Source organism: Temnothorax americanus, unplaced genomic scaffold (genome assembly GCF_048541705.1).
Source record: "Temnothorax americanus isolate GAGA-0224 unplaced genomic scaffold, ASM4854170v1 Scaffold5, whole genome shotgun sequence".
NCBI classification, from domain to species: domain Eukaryota; kingdom Metazoa; phylum Arthropoda; class Insecta; order Hymenoptera; family Formicidae; genus Temnothorax; species Temnothorax americanus.
Window position 1 is genome coordinate 7,672,656 of NW_027509657.1, and position 17,847 is coordinate 7,690,502.

At 44.1% G+C, this 17,847-nt stretch overlaps 1 protein-coding gene across 2 annotated transcripts in view; it reads right to left on the reverse strand.

Annotated features, from left to right (window-relative positions):
* Window positions 1-15,317, reverse strand: part of LOC143903926 (uncharacterized) — a 42,511-nt gene extending 27,194 nt beyond the window's left edge. Inside the window, exons 1-2 of one of the 2 annotated variants that reach the window (XM_077418001.1) lie at window positions 14,539-15,317; window positions 134-1,219 (exon numbers count right to left, since the gene is read on the reverse strand). In XM_077418001.1, coding sequence (XP_077274127.1) covers window positions 134-1,219; window positions 14,539-14,641 — 1,189 coding nt within the window. In that variant the 5' untranslated portion in view covers window positions 14,642-15,317. Of the gene's footprint in view, window positions 1-49; window positions 1,220-14,538 lie in introns of both variants that reach the window. The other variant, XM_077418000.1, reaches the window with a different exon arrangement.
* Window positions 15,318-17,847: the final 2,530 nt, after the last annotated feature.

Consider the following 17,847-nt stretch of genomic DNA (forward strand, 5'->3'; position numbering starts at 1 on the left):
TGTGGTGGACGCCCTCTGGGGAGTCTGGGAGGCAGAGAGAAATGCTCGCCTTGGTGTGTGCGGACGTGCTGATTCAGGATCGCCTTCTGACGGAAGTGTTTTCCGCACTCCGGACATTGGTATGGCTTCTCACCCGAGTGGATGCGCAGATGCTGGTTGAGGATGGCACGCTGCCGGAACGTACGTTCGCAGTATACACAAGCGAACGGCTTCTCGTTAGCATGTATGCGCAGATGCTGCGTGAGATGGGATTGTTGACGGAACCGCTTGCCGCACTCTGGACACCCGTACGGCCGGCTGTCTGTGTGAATCCGCTCGTGCTGCAGCAGAGTCGACTTCTGCTTAAAGTCTTTGCCGCAGGTCAAGCACTTGAACAGACGTAGATCGCTGTTGCCGGCCTTGGACAATTTGCCGCTCTGCTGCACGATGTCAGGCAGCCCGGTTGCCATATTCGGCGCGCCCGGACTCGCGTACTGATGCGCGTCCAGACCGGGCCCGCCGTCGCCTTGGCCGAGAGACGTCAGCATTACTCCAGGTTGCTTGAGATAGTGCAGCGCGGAGAAGCCGCCGGGAGTGAGCATATGTGGCGGCACGGACGGTGAGGGGTGCGGCCGGGCCTCTTTGAAATAATGCTGCGGATATTGCTGCAGCTCTCCGGCGCCGGGAAAGCAGTCGCTGCGATCCACATCTGCGTGAGGAGTCAATTGTTGTTGCGGCGAGTGATCTTGCTGTTGCGTTTGTTGTTGTTGCTGAGGTTGTTGTTGCTGAGGTTGTTGTTGCTGAGGTTGTTGTTGAACTTGCTGTTGCTGCTGCTGCTGCTGCTGCTGCTGCTGTTGTTGTTGTTGTTGCTGCTGCTGCTGTTGCTGGACCTGCTGCTGCGTTTGTTGTTGCTGTTGTTGCTGCTGCTGTTGGGACGTGGCTTGACTCGATTGTATGTCATCGTCCGGCGGAGTCAAGGATTGAGGCTCGGGAGGCGCCGAGGGATATGGTGAGGGCACGGGCGAGGCTAACGAGGGCGGGGGACCGCTTTCACCGCCCTCGACTGGAGGTCCACAGGCCTGCTGTGGGCTTCCCGACGAGGAGGAACCCTGTTGCTGCTGCTGCTGTTGTTGCTGCTGCGGGTACAGTCCACCGTCCTGGAGAGATCCCGGCCCCGGGCCCCACTGACCCTGGGGTCTCTCCATGTTATCTTTGTACAATACGTAAGGCGCGCCAGTATCTGCAAGTAAACAATGCAGAAGAGGGTTCGCAATTAGGCGGGTGCTGACAGCGCGTTATTGTGTAAAAAAAGAAATATGAAATACTCGTTTTATTTTCCATTTGCATACAATAAAACGTTTTATTTTATTGGTAACGATCATTACGTTTATCGTCTCGAGTTTCAGTTTTAGTCTCAATTTTCAATTTTTTTTTTTAGTATAAATATCGTATGAATAGACAGTTAGTATTCGTAAAATAAGGCTAAACTTTGGCCAATTTTGGTTACAAATAACGTTATTCGAAATTAGGCCACGAATCACAGATGTTTGCATCTTTAGAATCTTCGATTCTAGAATACGCGCTCTAGAATATCAAATCAGACCACGTTCTTAGTCACGCATGAACAGACACGTCCGGTTCACGCTTCACAAGTTCAATAGCAGTTATGCAGGTCAAATCTATGAATTGCGTATCGCGTTGATAATTTTTAAGGTGCTAAAGGTACAGATGCAACACAAAACCACGTGGCCTGATTCGTTGGATTCCTGAATCCTTGAAGATTTCTGTCCTTGGACGCTATAGTCCTTGGACGCCTAAGACGGAACTTCTTATAATCATATCGCGCATTCGCTTTAATCCGTTCATTTTTTATACTTATTAATTTTTTAAATATGTGAGTAACAAAGGCGGATGCGATTACAATTATCCGAAAATAAGAGGCAAACGCAAAGGAAGGTAATCATATCGCGCCAAGTTTTTAATTAAACTTTGCCACGCTACTTAAGACGCTTATTTAAGACATGTGTCTCACCCAATCAGTATTATCGCGCGCAATTACGTTGCGAGGAATAAGACGGCCTTAAGTCGTTTTACGATTACGGAATTTATGTTACGTAATATCGCGAGGCATTCCTCCTCTTATCGGACTAATTACATCAGCCTTCGTTTGCCACTTCAAATTTGTCACTCAGTCTGCATTTTTCGCGACTTGCTTAAATTTTTGCGTTTGCTTTGTTGGATGACTCATCTGATGCAATATTGTTCCTTTGTGAAAAGTATTCCAATAAAAGTTTTATCGCCTGGATACGCAACGAGTCACGATCTACGAGATTCGCAATTTATATCAATCAAAACTGCACACAAAAATATTTCATAACTTATTTTCTTCGAAAAATTGATTAACAGTAGAACAAATGCTAATTGCTAGAGATGGAAAAATATAAAAACGAAAAACTTAAACGAATGTGTAAAGAAAAACGTGAAGTAGATCGAAACGTTGTGTGATGTGCAGTGGTTAATGATGACAGATAACGATAAGACTTGAAAATACTTGTTAACAAAGTTCACCGATATATAAATTTATGTCAGAGAAAAAAATCTTATCGTTTTTATTATGTCGTATTTACTCGTTACATAACCGTTATTTGTTAAGATAATACTATGTGCATCGGGTATGTCGAGATTAGTTTTATTGCAATTCCAAGTTTATCTCATCATATAATTGCATTTAACTATTTCGAGAATCTCCGATGCGATAACATTGTAATATCCCGTTATCGCGGTTAAGAGAAAAGCAACTGGTCGAAAAATGGCGCTAATATGATATTCGCGGTTTGAAAAATATCGTTATTATCATTGATATAATTGTCGTAACGTTTCGCAAATTCCACAACTTTTTAAATTAGCGTGTACTGCACGTAGTTCAATCTTAGTTTGCAAAACACCGCTTTTCTGTTTCTTTAATCAAATATGTGTTATACAATGAGGAAAACCGAAAGGCTTTTCAATATATCTCAATAGCGGGAAATAGCCCAAGCAATTGTATCATTATAGAAGCATTAATCATATATTGCCGTAAATATTTACGCAACATCTGCGGTTTGACTCTTATTGGCTATCTCTTTCTTCTTTTACAATTAACGATCCATCCTTGTATTAAAAAAATTACATCCATTAATCTGCTCTAAAGTCAGCTTATTTCAAGAAATTCGTCAAAAGTTATGCTAGCAAGGTGACGTTACGTCTCATTAAACTCAATCTCCGTCCGGCAACACTTAATTACATCCAGAATCCCGGAGCAATCGTCCAAATTTCCTTCGCACCCGGGAAGTCATTAGCTATATCGTATAAAAAGAAGTCTCAGAAAGAAGTTTTTGTAAACCGCAAGTGCACTTTACGAAAACTGACAGTTAAGATTAAAACACCAAAGCCACTAAAAGTTTAATTAATGGAGTAAAATAAAGATTTTTTCGTTTGCCCTAAAATTTTATTTCTATGAGAAATTAGAAGAAATCGTGATTGAGATAAATCTTTTTAAAGAATTAAGTCCTACAATAATTACAATGTCAATAATAATCAAACGCGCGATAATAATAAAAAATAATTACTATTATAATAATAACTTATTCGGCCAATTATTCAAACACAGAAGGTTAATATTTACAGAGACTAAAAAAAAAAAGAAACAAAGATAAAAATTAGTTTTCTCTCCATCGCGAGAATCTTTCCTGTTGTCGCGTTATTCAAGAAGCATATTCTTAATGCTAAATTGCATTAAAGAAATGTCCAGATTGTTCTTTCGATTTCCCTTGCATTCGCGTGGATAAACATTGGCAAGCGTTGATACGAACTCCAAGTTTTGCTGCAATCCGACCGAGCTTTAATGAGAGACGCGATCCACTTATAACTTTACCAACTAAGCAATCGTAAGATCTCGGAGTTGATTTTGATGCGCGTTATGTTTCACAAATCACACAAAGACAAGCGGCTACTGTTCATTTGAAACAAATACTGTCGAGAGTCACTCTTGAAAGTCACACTTACAAATAGATATATCAATGGAGAGTGTTACGGTGGAGAGTTATTCTCTTACTTTTATTCTCTTGTTCTCTTTACTTACTACGAGTTGTTCTCGAACGAACACAAAGCTTAAGATCTCAATAACATAAATACTTAAACGTAAATGATCGCTTACATTTATTCAATCATAGATAAAAAAAATCAGACAAGCAGGTATGATTAAAAAATGTGTATTTGTGTATTGTGTATCAATTTTTAATTATTATAATAACGAAAAATTAGCTCCACATCAAGCAATAAATTCTGTCGCTAGAGTTAAAATTTGCATTAAAATTCGATAAGAACAGCCAGCGAGTGAAAATGAGATAGTACTTGTTCGACAGTGTTGCATTAATACACAGGTTAGAACGAGGACCACGTACGTCGAGGAATCCCTGCTGAATGACGTTTTGTTCGTTCGGACCGGTTTATCACTCAAGTTCTTATAGAGTGAGTAAGTCCGAGCACCGCACGTTATTTCAACAACTTACGAATAATTCCTGATAGATTCCCCGCGTAAAAAATAAATCACTCAAATTAAAATTTGTTAATCCGTTCAACACGTCATTCAAAAAACGATATAACAGATAGAAATACTTTTGCTTGTAAAAATCTTCAATACGTGTTATGTGTCGCGCATTAGTCAATATTTCTCGTGATATCGATATCTCATTTCAAGTTAGAGTAAGGACACCAACAGACACTTGGATAGACTAGCGACACTTGTGTCAACAAAAATCGGAAAAAATCTTGGTAGAAATTATACGAGCTTACCAATAAAAAAAAAAAAAGAGAAAATAAAGACGCATAGTTGTTAAGACGACATATAAGAAAACTAGAGAAATAGAAAAAAAATTGTATAGCACGTGCAAGATATAGAGGATAATACATATTAGGCTCCGAGATATATGACCGACGAAAGAAGCAAAAAACCGATAAGAGCCAGATAATTTACCTACGACTGGTTCTTATTACCATTCCTTTTCCTTTCAGTAATATTTTGAAAAGTAGAGTCTTTAACAAAATTGACGTCGAGCTCTTCTTGATCGAAAAAAAAAATCTAGACCGATCAATAATTGAAAATATCGGTAATGCTTGGCGAAATGAGGTACGAAAACTCGTCGTAAAAACGTAAAACTCTTCATCTATTGCACGGTATAGTACTTGGTGGAATGGTATTTCGCGTTTGAGAAAAGTCGCCAATGCTGATATCATTGATTTTTCGCGGTAACAAGCATAGGATTGCACTCCGTCGGACGTCTTTACGATTTGTTTTGGCTGCGAGAAACGCATAAAGCGAAGCTCGGGAGAACCGTAGCGCATCGGTGGTAGGAGGCGAGAAAGAGGAGCAAGGGAAGAGAGATGGCTCGTGGCTGCACATGCGCGCTTTTTTCGTCGGGGCCAGCATTTTTAAAGATTTTTCCTGCCGCGGCGGCTCGTAGATTTAAGTCGCCGGGTCGATCCCGTCGATTCCCCGAGTGGTGGGAATCGCGCTTTATTCCATGCAAACAATCGAAAAACTTGCACCGCGACACAGGCTTCAAAACCGGTATAATTTCGATGAGGTCAATCTCCTATACTGGAAACAAAAATGTGAAATGCGTCAGCCCTCACATCAATCGTCGCGACGCTATTATCACGAATAAACACAGAGCTTATTTTTCTTCTCTTCGCAGCATTAAAATTTAGAATGAGTTTTTGCTTCATTTACGTATACGTCGATAAAATGTTCGGTAAACTACGTCGAGGAAGAAGAAAAGATTGAGAGTCGTACTTTTGACGAGTCTGGACGACTCAACTTTTCCGTCGCGTCGTAAATTTAAAATTAATGATAATTAGAGTTAACGATCACTGGATTTGTAATGACCAAGAGGAAATAAAACTGGCGATCAAGCCGATTATTTTTACGCGGATTGCACTGATGGCTTCCGGCCCGTCTTAACGGTGTCGTAAATTAGACAAAAAGAAAAAGAAGAGTAAAAAAAGAAAAACTCAACCTCCTCTGCTTCGTACTGACAAAATCGCGAAATAACTATTATAGAGTGTCTTTGATCGAAAGTGCGGATTTAATTGAACAGGTGAAAGCGACTTTGTGGGCTCAAAGTGAAGGCGCAGTCTGCACGATATGCGTACAATAAAAGAAAATATCGAAGGAGAAAACCCGATATATAGTATTAGATCGACAAGTTTTACACTGGCTGACAGAAGTCCGCGACACACTTTGTAGATAAATCCGCAGATAAAACAAAGTATGCCTTGCGTAAAAATTCACGTTTCCTGCTCTTCGAATTGCTGGGACTCTTGGGTTTTCGGTTTCTCGAATTGTTATCGTGCTCCTTGGGATTTTCAGATTTTTGACATATTTATATAAAACAAAAAATAAAACTCTGCAGATATACAATCAAATTAAAGTAAATATAAAGACAACTAAGAGCCAGCGCCGGTAATAAAACGAAAATAATATTACACACAGTAGGTACATCTCTTAAAAATACAATTAAATATTTTGCTCTTAGGCTTAGACCTTCCTCAGGGTAAAAAACTAATTAAATGCAGTCATACACTGATCATAGTAAGTGGTCATCGCGCGATTGATAAAAACATTGATAAAATATCGACATTAAAACGCAAAAGTGACTGCTGCCATATAAGAAAAAAGTCAGAATAAATGACTAGCAAGATTAATCAATAAAAAGTTCTTAAAACGAATATGAAACTATAAAATCCTTTGGCATTGGTACTCGGCATTAGTGCGCTCTATATATCGAACAGAGAAAATTTTGCAGACTAAACTCGTCTTATCTAATAAGCGAAAAGTATATACAGATATACGTAAGTATTATGAAGCATTGCAAAAAGAAACAAATAATATTATAAATAAAAACATAAAAACAAGGACAACATCATATATATGTGTAAATCTCAGTAATTGAAAAATACTCTTTGCTGAGATCTAATGTATCCTCTTGTAGCTTGATAGCGTTAATTTGACGTTTTATACGAAACATTTCAGAAATACTGCGTTTTATGTAGGATTTCTTTCTATCCAAAATTTTAATATTGTTCCAATCAAATTTATGTATTTTTAAGAGATGTACCTTAAAAGATGTACTGTATAATATTACTTACGTTTCTCACCATATCGGTGCTGGCTCTTATTTGCCTTTATATGTACTTTAATTTTGACATATTTTTTTCGTAGCGCAAATAAACACGTGCGTATCGTTCTTCGTATCATTTCCTGTTTGTTCGATGCCTAGTATTATGATACTATACAAGTGTCTTGCATATTATATACGCATCTCTCACATTACATAACATATTACATATCGGTAAAATTCTCGGAGGACATCGGACAGCACGATAAATCACGACACTATTTTTTAAGTGGCTTTATTCGTTAATTTATGGATTCCGCGCAAACGAAAGAACGGCCGATAGTTGTGGTCACGGGCGAGATTCGCGAATGTAATATTCGCGGCATATAACGCCATCGTTTTCCTTGCGTTCTTGCAGAAAAGAAGAGACGGCGCGCCGCGCAGCGGCAATGTGCACTTCGCGTGGGAGTTGCGTATAAATTACGAGAGAGCTGGTTTTTGCCTCGTCGCCCGATCTATTAGACGCGGTGCTGAATCACGAAAATATCACTGGGCAACGCGACTTATACTCTTCCAGTAGGTATAATAAGTACGTCATTCCAGTAGATAATTCTTACCAGCCGATTTTTATACGTAAGATTTTTACGTGTGAGATTCCCAAAATAATTCTCTATGTTTTGCATCATGCAACTTTCACATTTGAAGGACTTGCCTATAATATCCATACGCCGATGAGATATAAGTTAAGAATTAAACGTGCGAGGATCTCGCGAGTGGAGAGAGACGGGGGGGACTCGGGTATTCATTTGCGAACATCGGCCGCTATTTATCGAACGTCAGAGGAAATACCTGCGGCCCATATTCCTATCGAACCGTTCAAGGGACCTCCCTCGCGCGGCAGTCGTACGTGGGGGTGGCAAAAAACGAAACGGGCGCAACAAAAACATAACTTTCCGCGATGGCGCTCCGAAGAGTGCTCCAGAAACGAGTGGTCCTTTCCTAGTGTTCCATTGGCGTTATTCAGCTCGTCAGATCGAATGTTTGTTTTCAGAAAAATAGACAGAAACGAAATACGCCCGCTGTTAGCTCGAGAGTGTAGTGCACGCGTTGACAAAGTCGAAACGTCGGATATATTTTTTTTCTTTCGCTATTGTTACCGCGATATTTTTGACGGATGCTCGAATGCACTCGCGGAGGATATTATTTCTGCCTTATAAAACAATTCGTGCGTTCACGTCCAAGACCATCGCGGATTTGCGCAAATATCGCGAAACGCGCGTGAAACCGACGTGTCCTGTCGCGCCTCGCGCGCAGTGAGTAGTTAATAATCGAATCTGATAACGATCCAATTAAAAACATTTCGCGTTCGGATATATTTATTACTCTATTTAGTTTCGTTGTGCTGCGATATTAATTGCTTAAGTGGAAAAGTTGTAAAACAACGCGCGATGATATCAAACGTTGTGTTGTGACTCGAACTCGCTGCAATTTTTTACACATTAATGCATAATTCATGAAGTTTAGATAGCCGAGATAAAATATACGAATTGATTTCATTAACTACATTTATTTATTTATTTATTTAATTGCGATATGTTGACACGAAGCGCTGCGACATTAATTATTTGAGTAAAGTATTTCATCGAAATATAATATCTCGAGCAGTATCAGACGATGCGAATAATTAAATATGATTTCATTTTTTTCACAAGTGGACCACTGATGCATAATTTATAAAGCCGACGCGGGCGACAGAATATAAACATTCATAATCGTTGTAGATCCATTCACAGATTCGCCAGCCAATTTCATCGGTCACATATATCATTCAGACGGAAAGTTTTTTAACATAATTACAGACTAAATATTGTAATTTGCTGCCATTTGCTGTCACGTTGTGCCATTAATATGTAATTTACGAAGACAAAGTAGACAGCAAAACGAACGCACATCTATAATTATTGCATATCCGTGAATTAAATCAGGTCGATCGAGGATTTTCTACATGCGCGTTCCGCGCGCGCGTTCGTTTGCATTAATTCTTATATTACGAATGATACGGAGCAATGATCGCTCTTTTATCGCCAGGAGTCAAACGATAAACTCGTCGACGCGTTTATTTTCCGAATGCGCGCGCGACGTCGGCGCTTCCCCTCTCCCTCCCTTCCGCTCTCCTTCTCTGATTCTCTCTCTCTCTCTCTCTCTCTCTCTCTCTCTCTCTCTCTCTGATTCTCTCTCTCTCGCTCTCTCTCCTCGCTATTCAATAAAAATGACTCATACTTGTCGAAGCGATTCGTACTACGAAGCATCTTCAACAGACAATTACAATCTTTGTACAATGCATTTCTTGTATCATATGATATTTCACGGTATCTTACATTACATGTTACGATTAGGAATCCCGATGCACTTAAGAAAAAGAATACTGTCGACACACTTTGCGTGTATCAAAGCATCTTTGTAGAGCGAATCTTCTATCGTATCGCGCGATACATATTTCAATGCTGCATCTTTATACGATTTTATCACATTACGTCATAATTATCTCGCGACGCGATGAATGTACCTGGCGGAAAGAAGGGAACTTTTGACGAAAAAAAAGAACAATGTAATGTCGACCGCCTTCGAGAATTCAAGTCAAGGTTGAATCTCTCGGCATCTAACTCCCAGCTAAAACGTGACTTTACTTTGGCTTACGCGGACGCGCACAAATATTTACGAGCTTTACAACTTGCACTTTATGTAAAACCCGTTCGAGAGAAATCGTATGAGGCATTACGTCGTCGTAACTCGTAACTGCGTATAATGCTAGACTTGGCGGGATTACACTTGACACGTTGAAAGTGACAATATCCATCTATAATGATACGTTATTTCCAAAGAAAACAATGACAAGACCATGAATTCTATTAAAATATCTCGCTTCTTCAAAACACCTGCGCTTGAATAGTCGAACATCTAATACGCGCAAGATGAGCTTTAAATATGCGTTTACGTAATAATAATGGGAATAATCACAGCCACACTTAGAGTACTCCGCGCCACTCTTTGCGATGACTGTTTTACGAGTTATTTAATCGTGGAAGTACACTGATTTTCTCGACATAAACCACGCTGCGTAAACGCCGCGGAATATAACGATAGTTTGCGATTACGATCGTTCGCTTTAACGTACAGAGGTATATCGCGCGATTAAGATATTCACGTGATCGTTAAGACAATATAACAATTATTATCGGCGCGGCGCGGTGAACACGTATCGCGATTTATATTTACACACCGCGGGGACTTACTCCCCGCATTAACGTGATTTATTTATGTTGAACGTTATTATCGATCTAGTGCCTCAATCCCTCATTTCTAATTGCATCGCATCGTTTTCACTGTCGGTGTAAAACACTCGTGTTCCCGAGAAGAAACTTTGAATTATATTTCAAATATATTAGCAGATTTGGATTATTACACCTATATACTGCTAATTTCATAATATAAATTAAGAAAGTTTTTACACGCGCCAATCGCTGAAAATGCATAAGGTCGATTTGACGCATGCAGTCCGACACGTACTAAATTTTTACCAGCATTCTTATCGAAGTAGCATATCTAAATAGGCAATCCGTCTCTTTCCAGCAATGCGCGCTAAGTCTATATTTCCCCGTCACAAATATAATCGCGCCAGTTTCTCGCCATGTTTGAAATCGTCGCTGCGGCGGCTACGTCCTTCGGACAGGGTGTGTTTGCGAAAGCGATTCATCGAGTGGAATTCACGGAATTAAATCAGATTAACCTTTCGCGACCCCCGATGCGGTATTTTTCAGATTGACGCTAAACGGTTTTCTCTCGACAATTAAATCTTTACCTTCGCGGCTACGTAACAAAAACGGCGGCAAATACGTAAGATAAACATTCAAGTGGCACCTACGCGACCGGAGTAAGATTTCGGCCGGAAAAGATCAGTCCCATTCGTCGCGCGGCAATTCAGACTAGCGCGGTTGTTTCTCGTTTCCGTCATCGACCTTCCTCCGTTGTCATTCGCCCTCGGCTGGAGCCTAGAGCCCGCTGTCGCGGGCCGCGCGCGACGCACTCACTCACGACTCACGATTGCCGGCGTTGTATTTCTCGGTCACAAAGAGCACGATCACGAGAGTCCTCGGCCGACGACGCTCACCTTGACCAGGCTGCGCGCCTCGATCGGTGTGGAGTCGCGCCGCGGCGAGACCGTGCGATCGGTCCCAACGGGTTTTCATTGTCGATCCGCTCCAAATAAATCTCCAAATACGTTTCTTATCGATACGTTTTGGTAAAAGCGTCGCGCGTGATTTTCACATCTTCCGAAAAGGAAGAACGAGTTGTGATTGCAGTTTGTTTCGCAATAAGTGCGCTTGGGAACCGATTTTTGACGAGATCGAAACATCGAGAACAAATCACGTGTAATATTCGCGGTGAACTTGCGCGATAGGAAAAATCTTCAATGATAAAAGTAGACGACGGGACACTTTCTTTTTATAAGTGAAATTTGAACGAAAGTTTTAATTCAGGGATTAGTACTTGGAAGAAATTTAAAGTTGAATATTAAAAAGTTAGTAGGACAGTCGGCGGCACCGTATCGAATTCCCGCTGAGAAAAAGTCAATTTCCGGGACTGGTCGATGAATCCGGTGAGTAACGGAAGGTACGGAGAGTCCGGCGCGCGTCGTACGTTGTCTTACCGCTGAATTACTCCGCCACGAATCGAAGGACGAAACGACAATCGGATTATTTCCCTTCAGATTGATTTCAATGCGGATCCGTGAGAAAGTTATAGCGCAGACCGTCGGAGGTGGTCGGAGGGTAGCTTGAAAACTTATCGCTTCACGCGTTTCGTCACTTCGCTCGCCGCGATAATTCGGGGACCGATTAGATGACCCAAACGACGCGATAGATATTACACGATTGTGCCTTGCGTATCATCGCGTAACTCTCTTCTTTCCCCTCCCTGTGCCTTCTTCTCACTCGAGAGAAAAGAAACGCTTTATATATATATAAACTGCAATGCTCTCGTCATAAAAATTTGATCGCGATTTGTACGTTGCTGCGGAACAAATGGTGAGATCAAGCAAATGGTCCGTATTGCGTTAATAACAATTGCCGGAACGTTTAATTATCGAAAAGTGCAGCTTGCAGTCACGTTGGTAACAAATTAATTTAATTTTATATATTTCGGATAATTAAAAGGATAATTATAAAAGATACGAATCAATAATAAGCGACGATCACAATGTATAGCTATCTTTAACGCGCAAACGATGTTGCGTAAATGTAAATAATTAATATAACCATAAATGCTGACACGCGATGATACGGGATAATGCTATTACAGTTTAATTGCGAAGCTCTTTTTGTCTTATTTATCATTTATCATATATTGTATCAAATCTTTCAAAAGATTTCTCGTATTACGTACATGCTCAATGTTATATATTACAATAATATATTGTATAAATACGTCTGAATAATTTTCAGCATTCAACATGCCGATGCACACTTCAAGAACTTTTTGCGCTTTTTTTGTCTACAAATATTTAATTAGTGATGCATACCTGTGCAATAAACTACACCTCTAACAATACTGTGTTTCATCCTTCTTTAAATCACCCGCGTATTCGTCGGCATATATAATCGTCAACTTCCGTCTAATTTATATTGCAATGATCACAATTACATGTGTGAGAGGAAAATTGCACTCAATCTACGATTATTTGTCTCTGTCTCTCGGTCTGTGTATTTGTGTGGTTTTCCTTTTTAAAATTATTCTACCGTTAGAGCGCGATACGCGTTCGGCTAAATTTATTAAGTGATTTATGCAATCTCAACGCTGCCACTTTCTTTGCATTTCCTCCACATCGATATCCGTAACGAGAATGTTTTGGTCCAGAGCATTAATTAAATTCTCCGTCTTTCATAGTACCGTGTTCCATAATAAAGAGATTTAATCATTCGAGATCCAATTTTACGATTAGTTCCTGAGCGCGAAGCAAACTATCGTAACAAAATTATTTAATAATTACTAGTCTCGCGTTTATCTCGAATTGATTTCTGATTTTTACGGTTTTTTTTATTACCCTACACAGAATCTCGCATTATCGAATACGATTGTCTTGCCGCGCGTTTTCTCGCTTAACATTCCATCCCCGATTCATAGCTTTTGCTACGTCATTTTGCCCGGTGCCGGTGCTCACGAGAGGGATTTGTAGTGTAGTAAGCGCGCCTCTCTTTCTCCCTCTTTTCCACCCTTACACGCTTTCGCTTGTTTTCGCTTCGTGCAGTAGCTACGGACACGCGACTTTTCCCTCTCTGTCCGTCATTGCGCAAGGAGTTTCATGTACTAGACGTTGGCCGACGGATAGCAATACTCTCTTATCCCCCTCGATACTTCTGAGTCACCCTATGCACCTCGTTCTTCTCTCTCCCACTCTCTCTCTCTCTCTCTCTCTCGTTTTTCTCTTTCTCCCTCTCTTCCCTTTCGGTCTCCCAACTAAACACGTCTCGTTCAATCGAGCTTCGAGTTTAACCGCAGACACGAGTTTCGCACGGGACACGTGTCTAACTAGCGTTGTTAATCGCAGTCAGAAGAACACTTCTACCACAAGCAGTCGTCGACACGTTATAGTTCGCTCCTGTAATTGTCTCGGTATGCATACGTGCATACGTGCACACGCGAACACGTAGGAGGCAGGGGAGGGGACGAGAGATGAGTGAGAGAGATAGAAAGAGAGAAAGAAAGGGTATTCGAATGAAAGATAATACGGAGAAAAGAGCAAAGATTGTGTAAAACCGAAGCAGTTTTAATGAATTTTATTTCTCCAGCGCGTTGCAGCGATATTTCGCTATCACGTGACTATTGTCGCGCACGAAGGTAGAAATAAAAAGTGTCGCGTTTATCCACGTCACCGTCGGATGAGCGAGATCGTCGAAATTACTCCGGAATTCGAATAGGTCTTCGGGGAGGCGGAGAGACGGACGGCGCGGCGTCGAACGCGCGAGAGGAAAATGAGAAGGGACGTCGGCGGGAAAATTCGAAACCGCGAGTATACGGTGCGGTGCGGCGCACGCGATGACGTCGCGTTTTGCCGAAACGTGGACGCACAGGTGGCTACCGGTGTCCGTCGCAGACATGAGGGATAAAGTTCGCGGGTGGGCAACGGACGAGACGAGCGAGGGAGAGGAGGGTGGATGCCGCTAGAACACGATACAAAGCCGGACGCGCGCTATCCGCGCTCGCCGGCGAATCCGTCGTCGCGGATGCGTGCCGGCTGCGCTTTTTACCAAGATACGCATCTGCGCGTCGTGTCCGCGTATGCGTACATGTTTACGTGTGTGGGCACGTGTATACGCGTGCATACGTGTGTGCGTATGGTACTTACCGGAATTGTAATATTCCTTAAAGTAGCGCGTCGCCGCACGCTGGACGATCGAATAATACAAGTTCACGTACGACGTCGACTGGTTCTGCGCCGAGAGCGCCATTTACACTGTATTATCTCCGCGCGCGGGTCACCGTGTATGCATATAAATATGTAATATGGCGCGCGTGTACGTTTCACGCGCGCGTACGCGAATCACGACGCGCGTGTGGCGCGATATAGTAAAGCGCGGCACGGCAACGTGCGAGCGCGCGGCGCGGCGCGGCGCGGCGCGGCGCCCGGTCTCGTCGGCTTGCTTCTGCCCTTGCTACGTCTGTCGAGTCTGTCGCGCGGCGACGGCGACGATCCGTCCTCCGCCTCCTCTTCCTCCCGCTACGACGCCTTTTTTTCTTCTTTCTTCTGCTGCCGTTCCTGACGTTTCGCCTCCTGCTTTATCTTTTCCTCGCCGTCCTCGTCGTCGGTCGTCGCCGTCGGCAGTTTCTTCCTCTAGATCCGCGGCCGTGAAACTTTTCTTATCGTTGGCGTGCCGTCCTACGTGCGTTCTTGTACGGCCTTCGGACAGCAGCGAGACGGTCTCGCATGCCGGGAAACAGCCCGCGACTTTAATCCTCGCCACACTCGCTTTCGGGTTACCCGCGCCGGCAGACACAATCTCGGTAGACTCGACCTGAGCCCCCCCGAGTAACTCGCCAAGACCGAGACACTGGCGAGCGCTCTGCGGTGTTGCCACGCTTCCGTCGTCGCGGTGCACGCGCGACCAGAGTGGGGATTTCTGGACTGGTTCGGGTTTGGGATGGTAGAGAACATCGGGTGAGGACGCGAGAGCGGAGAAGGTGCCGTGGAACGAGTCGCGGTGGGGTGGTGGTGGCGGCGTCGGCGGTGGTAGCGGCGACGGCGGCGGCGGCGGCCGCAGCGACGGCTGCAGGGGCGAATGCATCCGCGAGGGTAACGTTGCGTCATTTCCCGCTCGCGACTCGCGACTCGCGACTCCGAGTCAGCCCAAACTGTAGATGTGAAGAGGGAAAGTAGAGGGCTGAAGACACAGCTGAGTTGAAATTGAAGTTTAAACTTATCGGCGCAATATGATATAATTCGTTAGTACGTTAATTTAGCTTCTTGTGCTTCCAGAAAGTATCTTGTGTCAATTTGATCGGATTATCCTGATTTAAATATCTCTGTAGGTCGATCCTGATACATCGTTTTGAGAGAAATAAGAATGATGTGACAGACCCTTAGAGACTATTAGAATTCGGATTTACTCCATGGTTAAGTAAGGAGAGTTCGACCCGACTCTTGTTCCAAGGAGGATAATTGTTCGATGATGATCGATTGCTGATCATCTTCGGCGAAAGGCTACGCATTTTCTATAAAAATTGTTCGGTGTCTTGTCTCGTGATAAACAACTATAGTATTGTCTCGCGATCCATTATTCGAATTCGTCATTTCAAACCCGATCGAGTGTCAATCGATATCAATATTATTAACATTTCGATCTTTTAACTTAAAAAATTAGTCGAATCTCTCATCATCCCGATTGTCCGCGAAATCGGTAAAAGAACCGCGGGCAGCCGAGATTCAGCGTTCGCTCCTGACGCGAGGAGGTTGGTGGTGACGGTGGCGGTGGCGGCGGCAGCGGGAGCGAATGGAGCGATCAGTGGTGGTGGAGAACGAGACGACCGGCGAGGACCGACGGCGGGAAGGGGAGAGCCGAGAGGAGGCGAAGCGAGGAAGTTATATTCGTTGAACCCGTGGAAGGGGTTTGATACCGCGCCGTCGGGGAACGACGCCGACGGTCCACGCGGTGGGGGTGGGGCAGCCTTTCGGCGTAGGGGAACGACCGAGTGGCGGGGAAACGGTCCGATCGCTTTTCCTCTCTCTCTCTTCCTTTCTCTCGGGCCATCGCGCGTACCTCCTCCTGTCCTCCCCCCTCGGCCTCGCCCCCTCGTCCCTCCGTTCTTCCCTACCTCTCCGCGCGATCCTCTCGCACTCCCGGCGAGCGGCGAGCCGACGCGTACCCCTCAATGCGCGCTGCGCCGTGATGCATCGCGCTGGCGGCGGCATCGCCTCTGCGAGTCACAAGGTATGCTCGTGCCGCGAATACGAACTGCCTCTCCCAAATCAATATCACTCGTCGAAAAAAAGAGGGGAAAAAGAAAGAAAGGGAAAAAAACGAATCGCCACCTATAATTGCCGAACTTCCGCGATAACCGTCTCCGCTTTCCGTCCCCGGTCTTGCCGCCGATCGCCGGCGAGAAGCGAGAGAACACCGCCGCCGTCGTCTTCTGCTTCCCTCCCTCCCCCTGCCCCTGCGTCTCTACGCCGGCTCCTCCGCCACTTCCTCCACCTCGCGCGTTCCCACCCCGTTTCTCGCGTGGGGTTAGGTTAGGTTCACGCGCCAGGTTGATTAGGGCCTCCCTCCGCGACGGCCTGCCGCGCGCTATCACGCACGTTTCCCGCCATCCAATGTCCGCGCACGATGATTTTCACTGACTATATGCCCGCAACCTCGCAGCCACGTGCTCGCTCTCGCGACGCCGCGCAGCGCCATGCCACGAAAACAAAGGGGGCCGATGCGCCCCACGAGAGCGGACTAGGCGCATGCTAAGGGATAGTTGTCTCGTCGTCGCTGGACGCTGGATGCGACGTCTGGTACAACGCGAGCATGCCTACGCAAGCGTATGTATACGCGATACATGTGACGCGCGACGTAAACGCGCGCTCGACTCGGCTCGGCTCGACTCGACTCGTCGCGGTCGTATATGTGTTGGCATGCAGAAGCATGCGGACTCGCCGGACTCGGGCCGCGTGCACAGCGACGAGCGATAAGCCATGGGCTGTAGTGGAGCGGACGCGCTCTCGCTTAAAACTCTGTCTCGATAATGCATCTCTCTCTCTCTCTCTCTCTCTCTCTCTCTCTCTCTCTCTCTCTCTCTCTCTCTCTCTCTCTCTCTCTCTCTCTCTCTCTCTCTCTCTCTCTCTCTCTCTCTCTCTATTGATATCGCGATTTACTACAACGCGATTTACAACAAGACGTTAATCTCTATCGCTCCTCTTTTATAAACGACGCCTATATGGTAAGCTGTATGGCACACAGGTGCAAAATAAATTTTCGTCTCTTGCCAATTTTATTCAAGCCGAAGGAAAAAAATTTTTAGACGAATCACAGATTGATGAACGCTCAATGTTGACGGAAGAAGGACCCGATTATGTCCTTACGTAAGCTTCGTAAGATTCGAGGCATCGACGATATCTCAAGCTCGTCGAACGGTTGTTCTCGCGAAGCTGGAAGAAGCATGGAGATTCATGAGC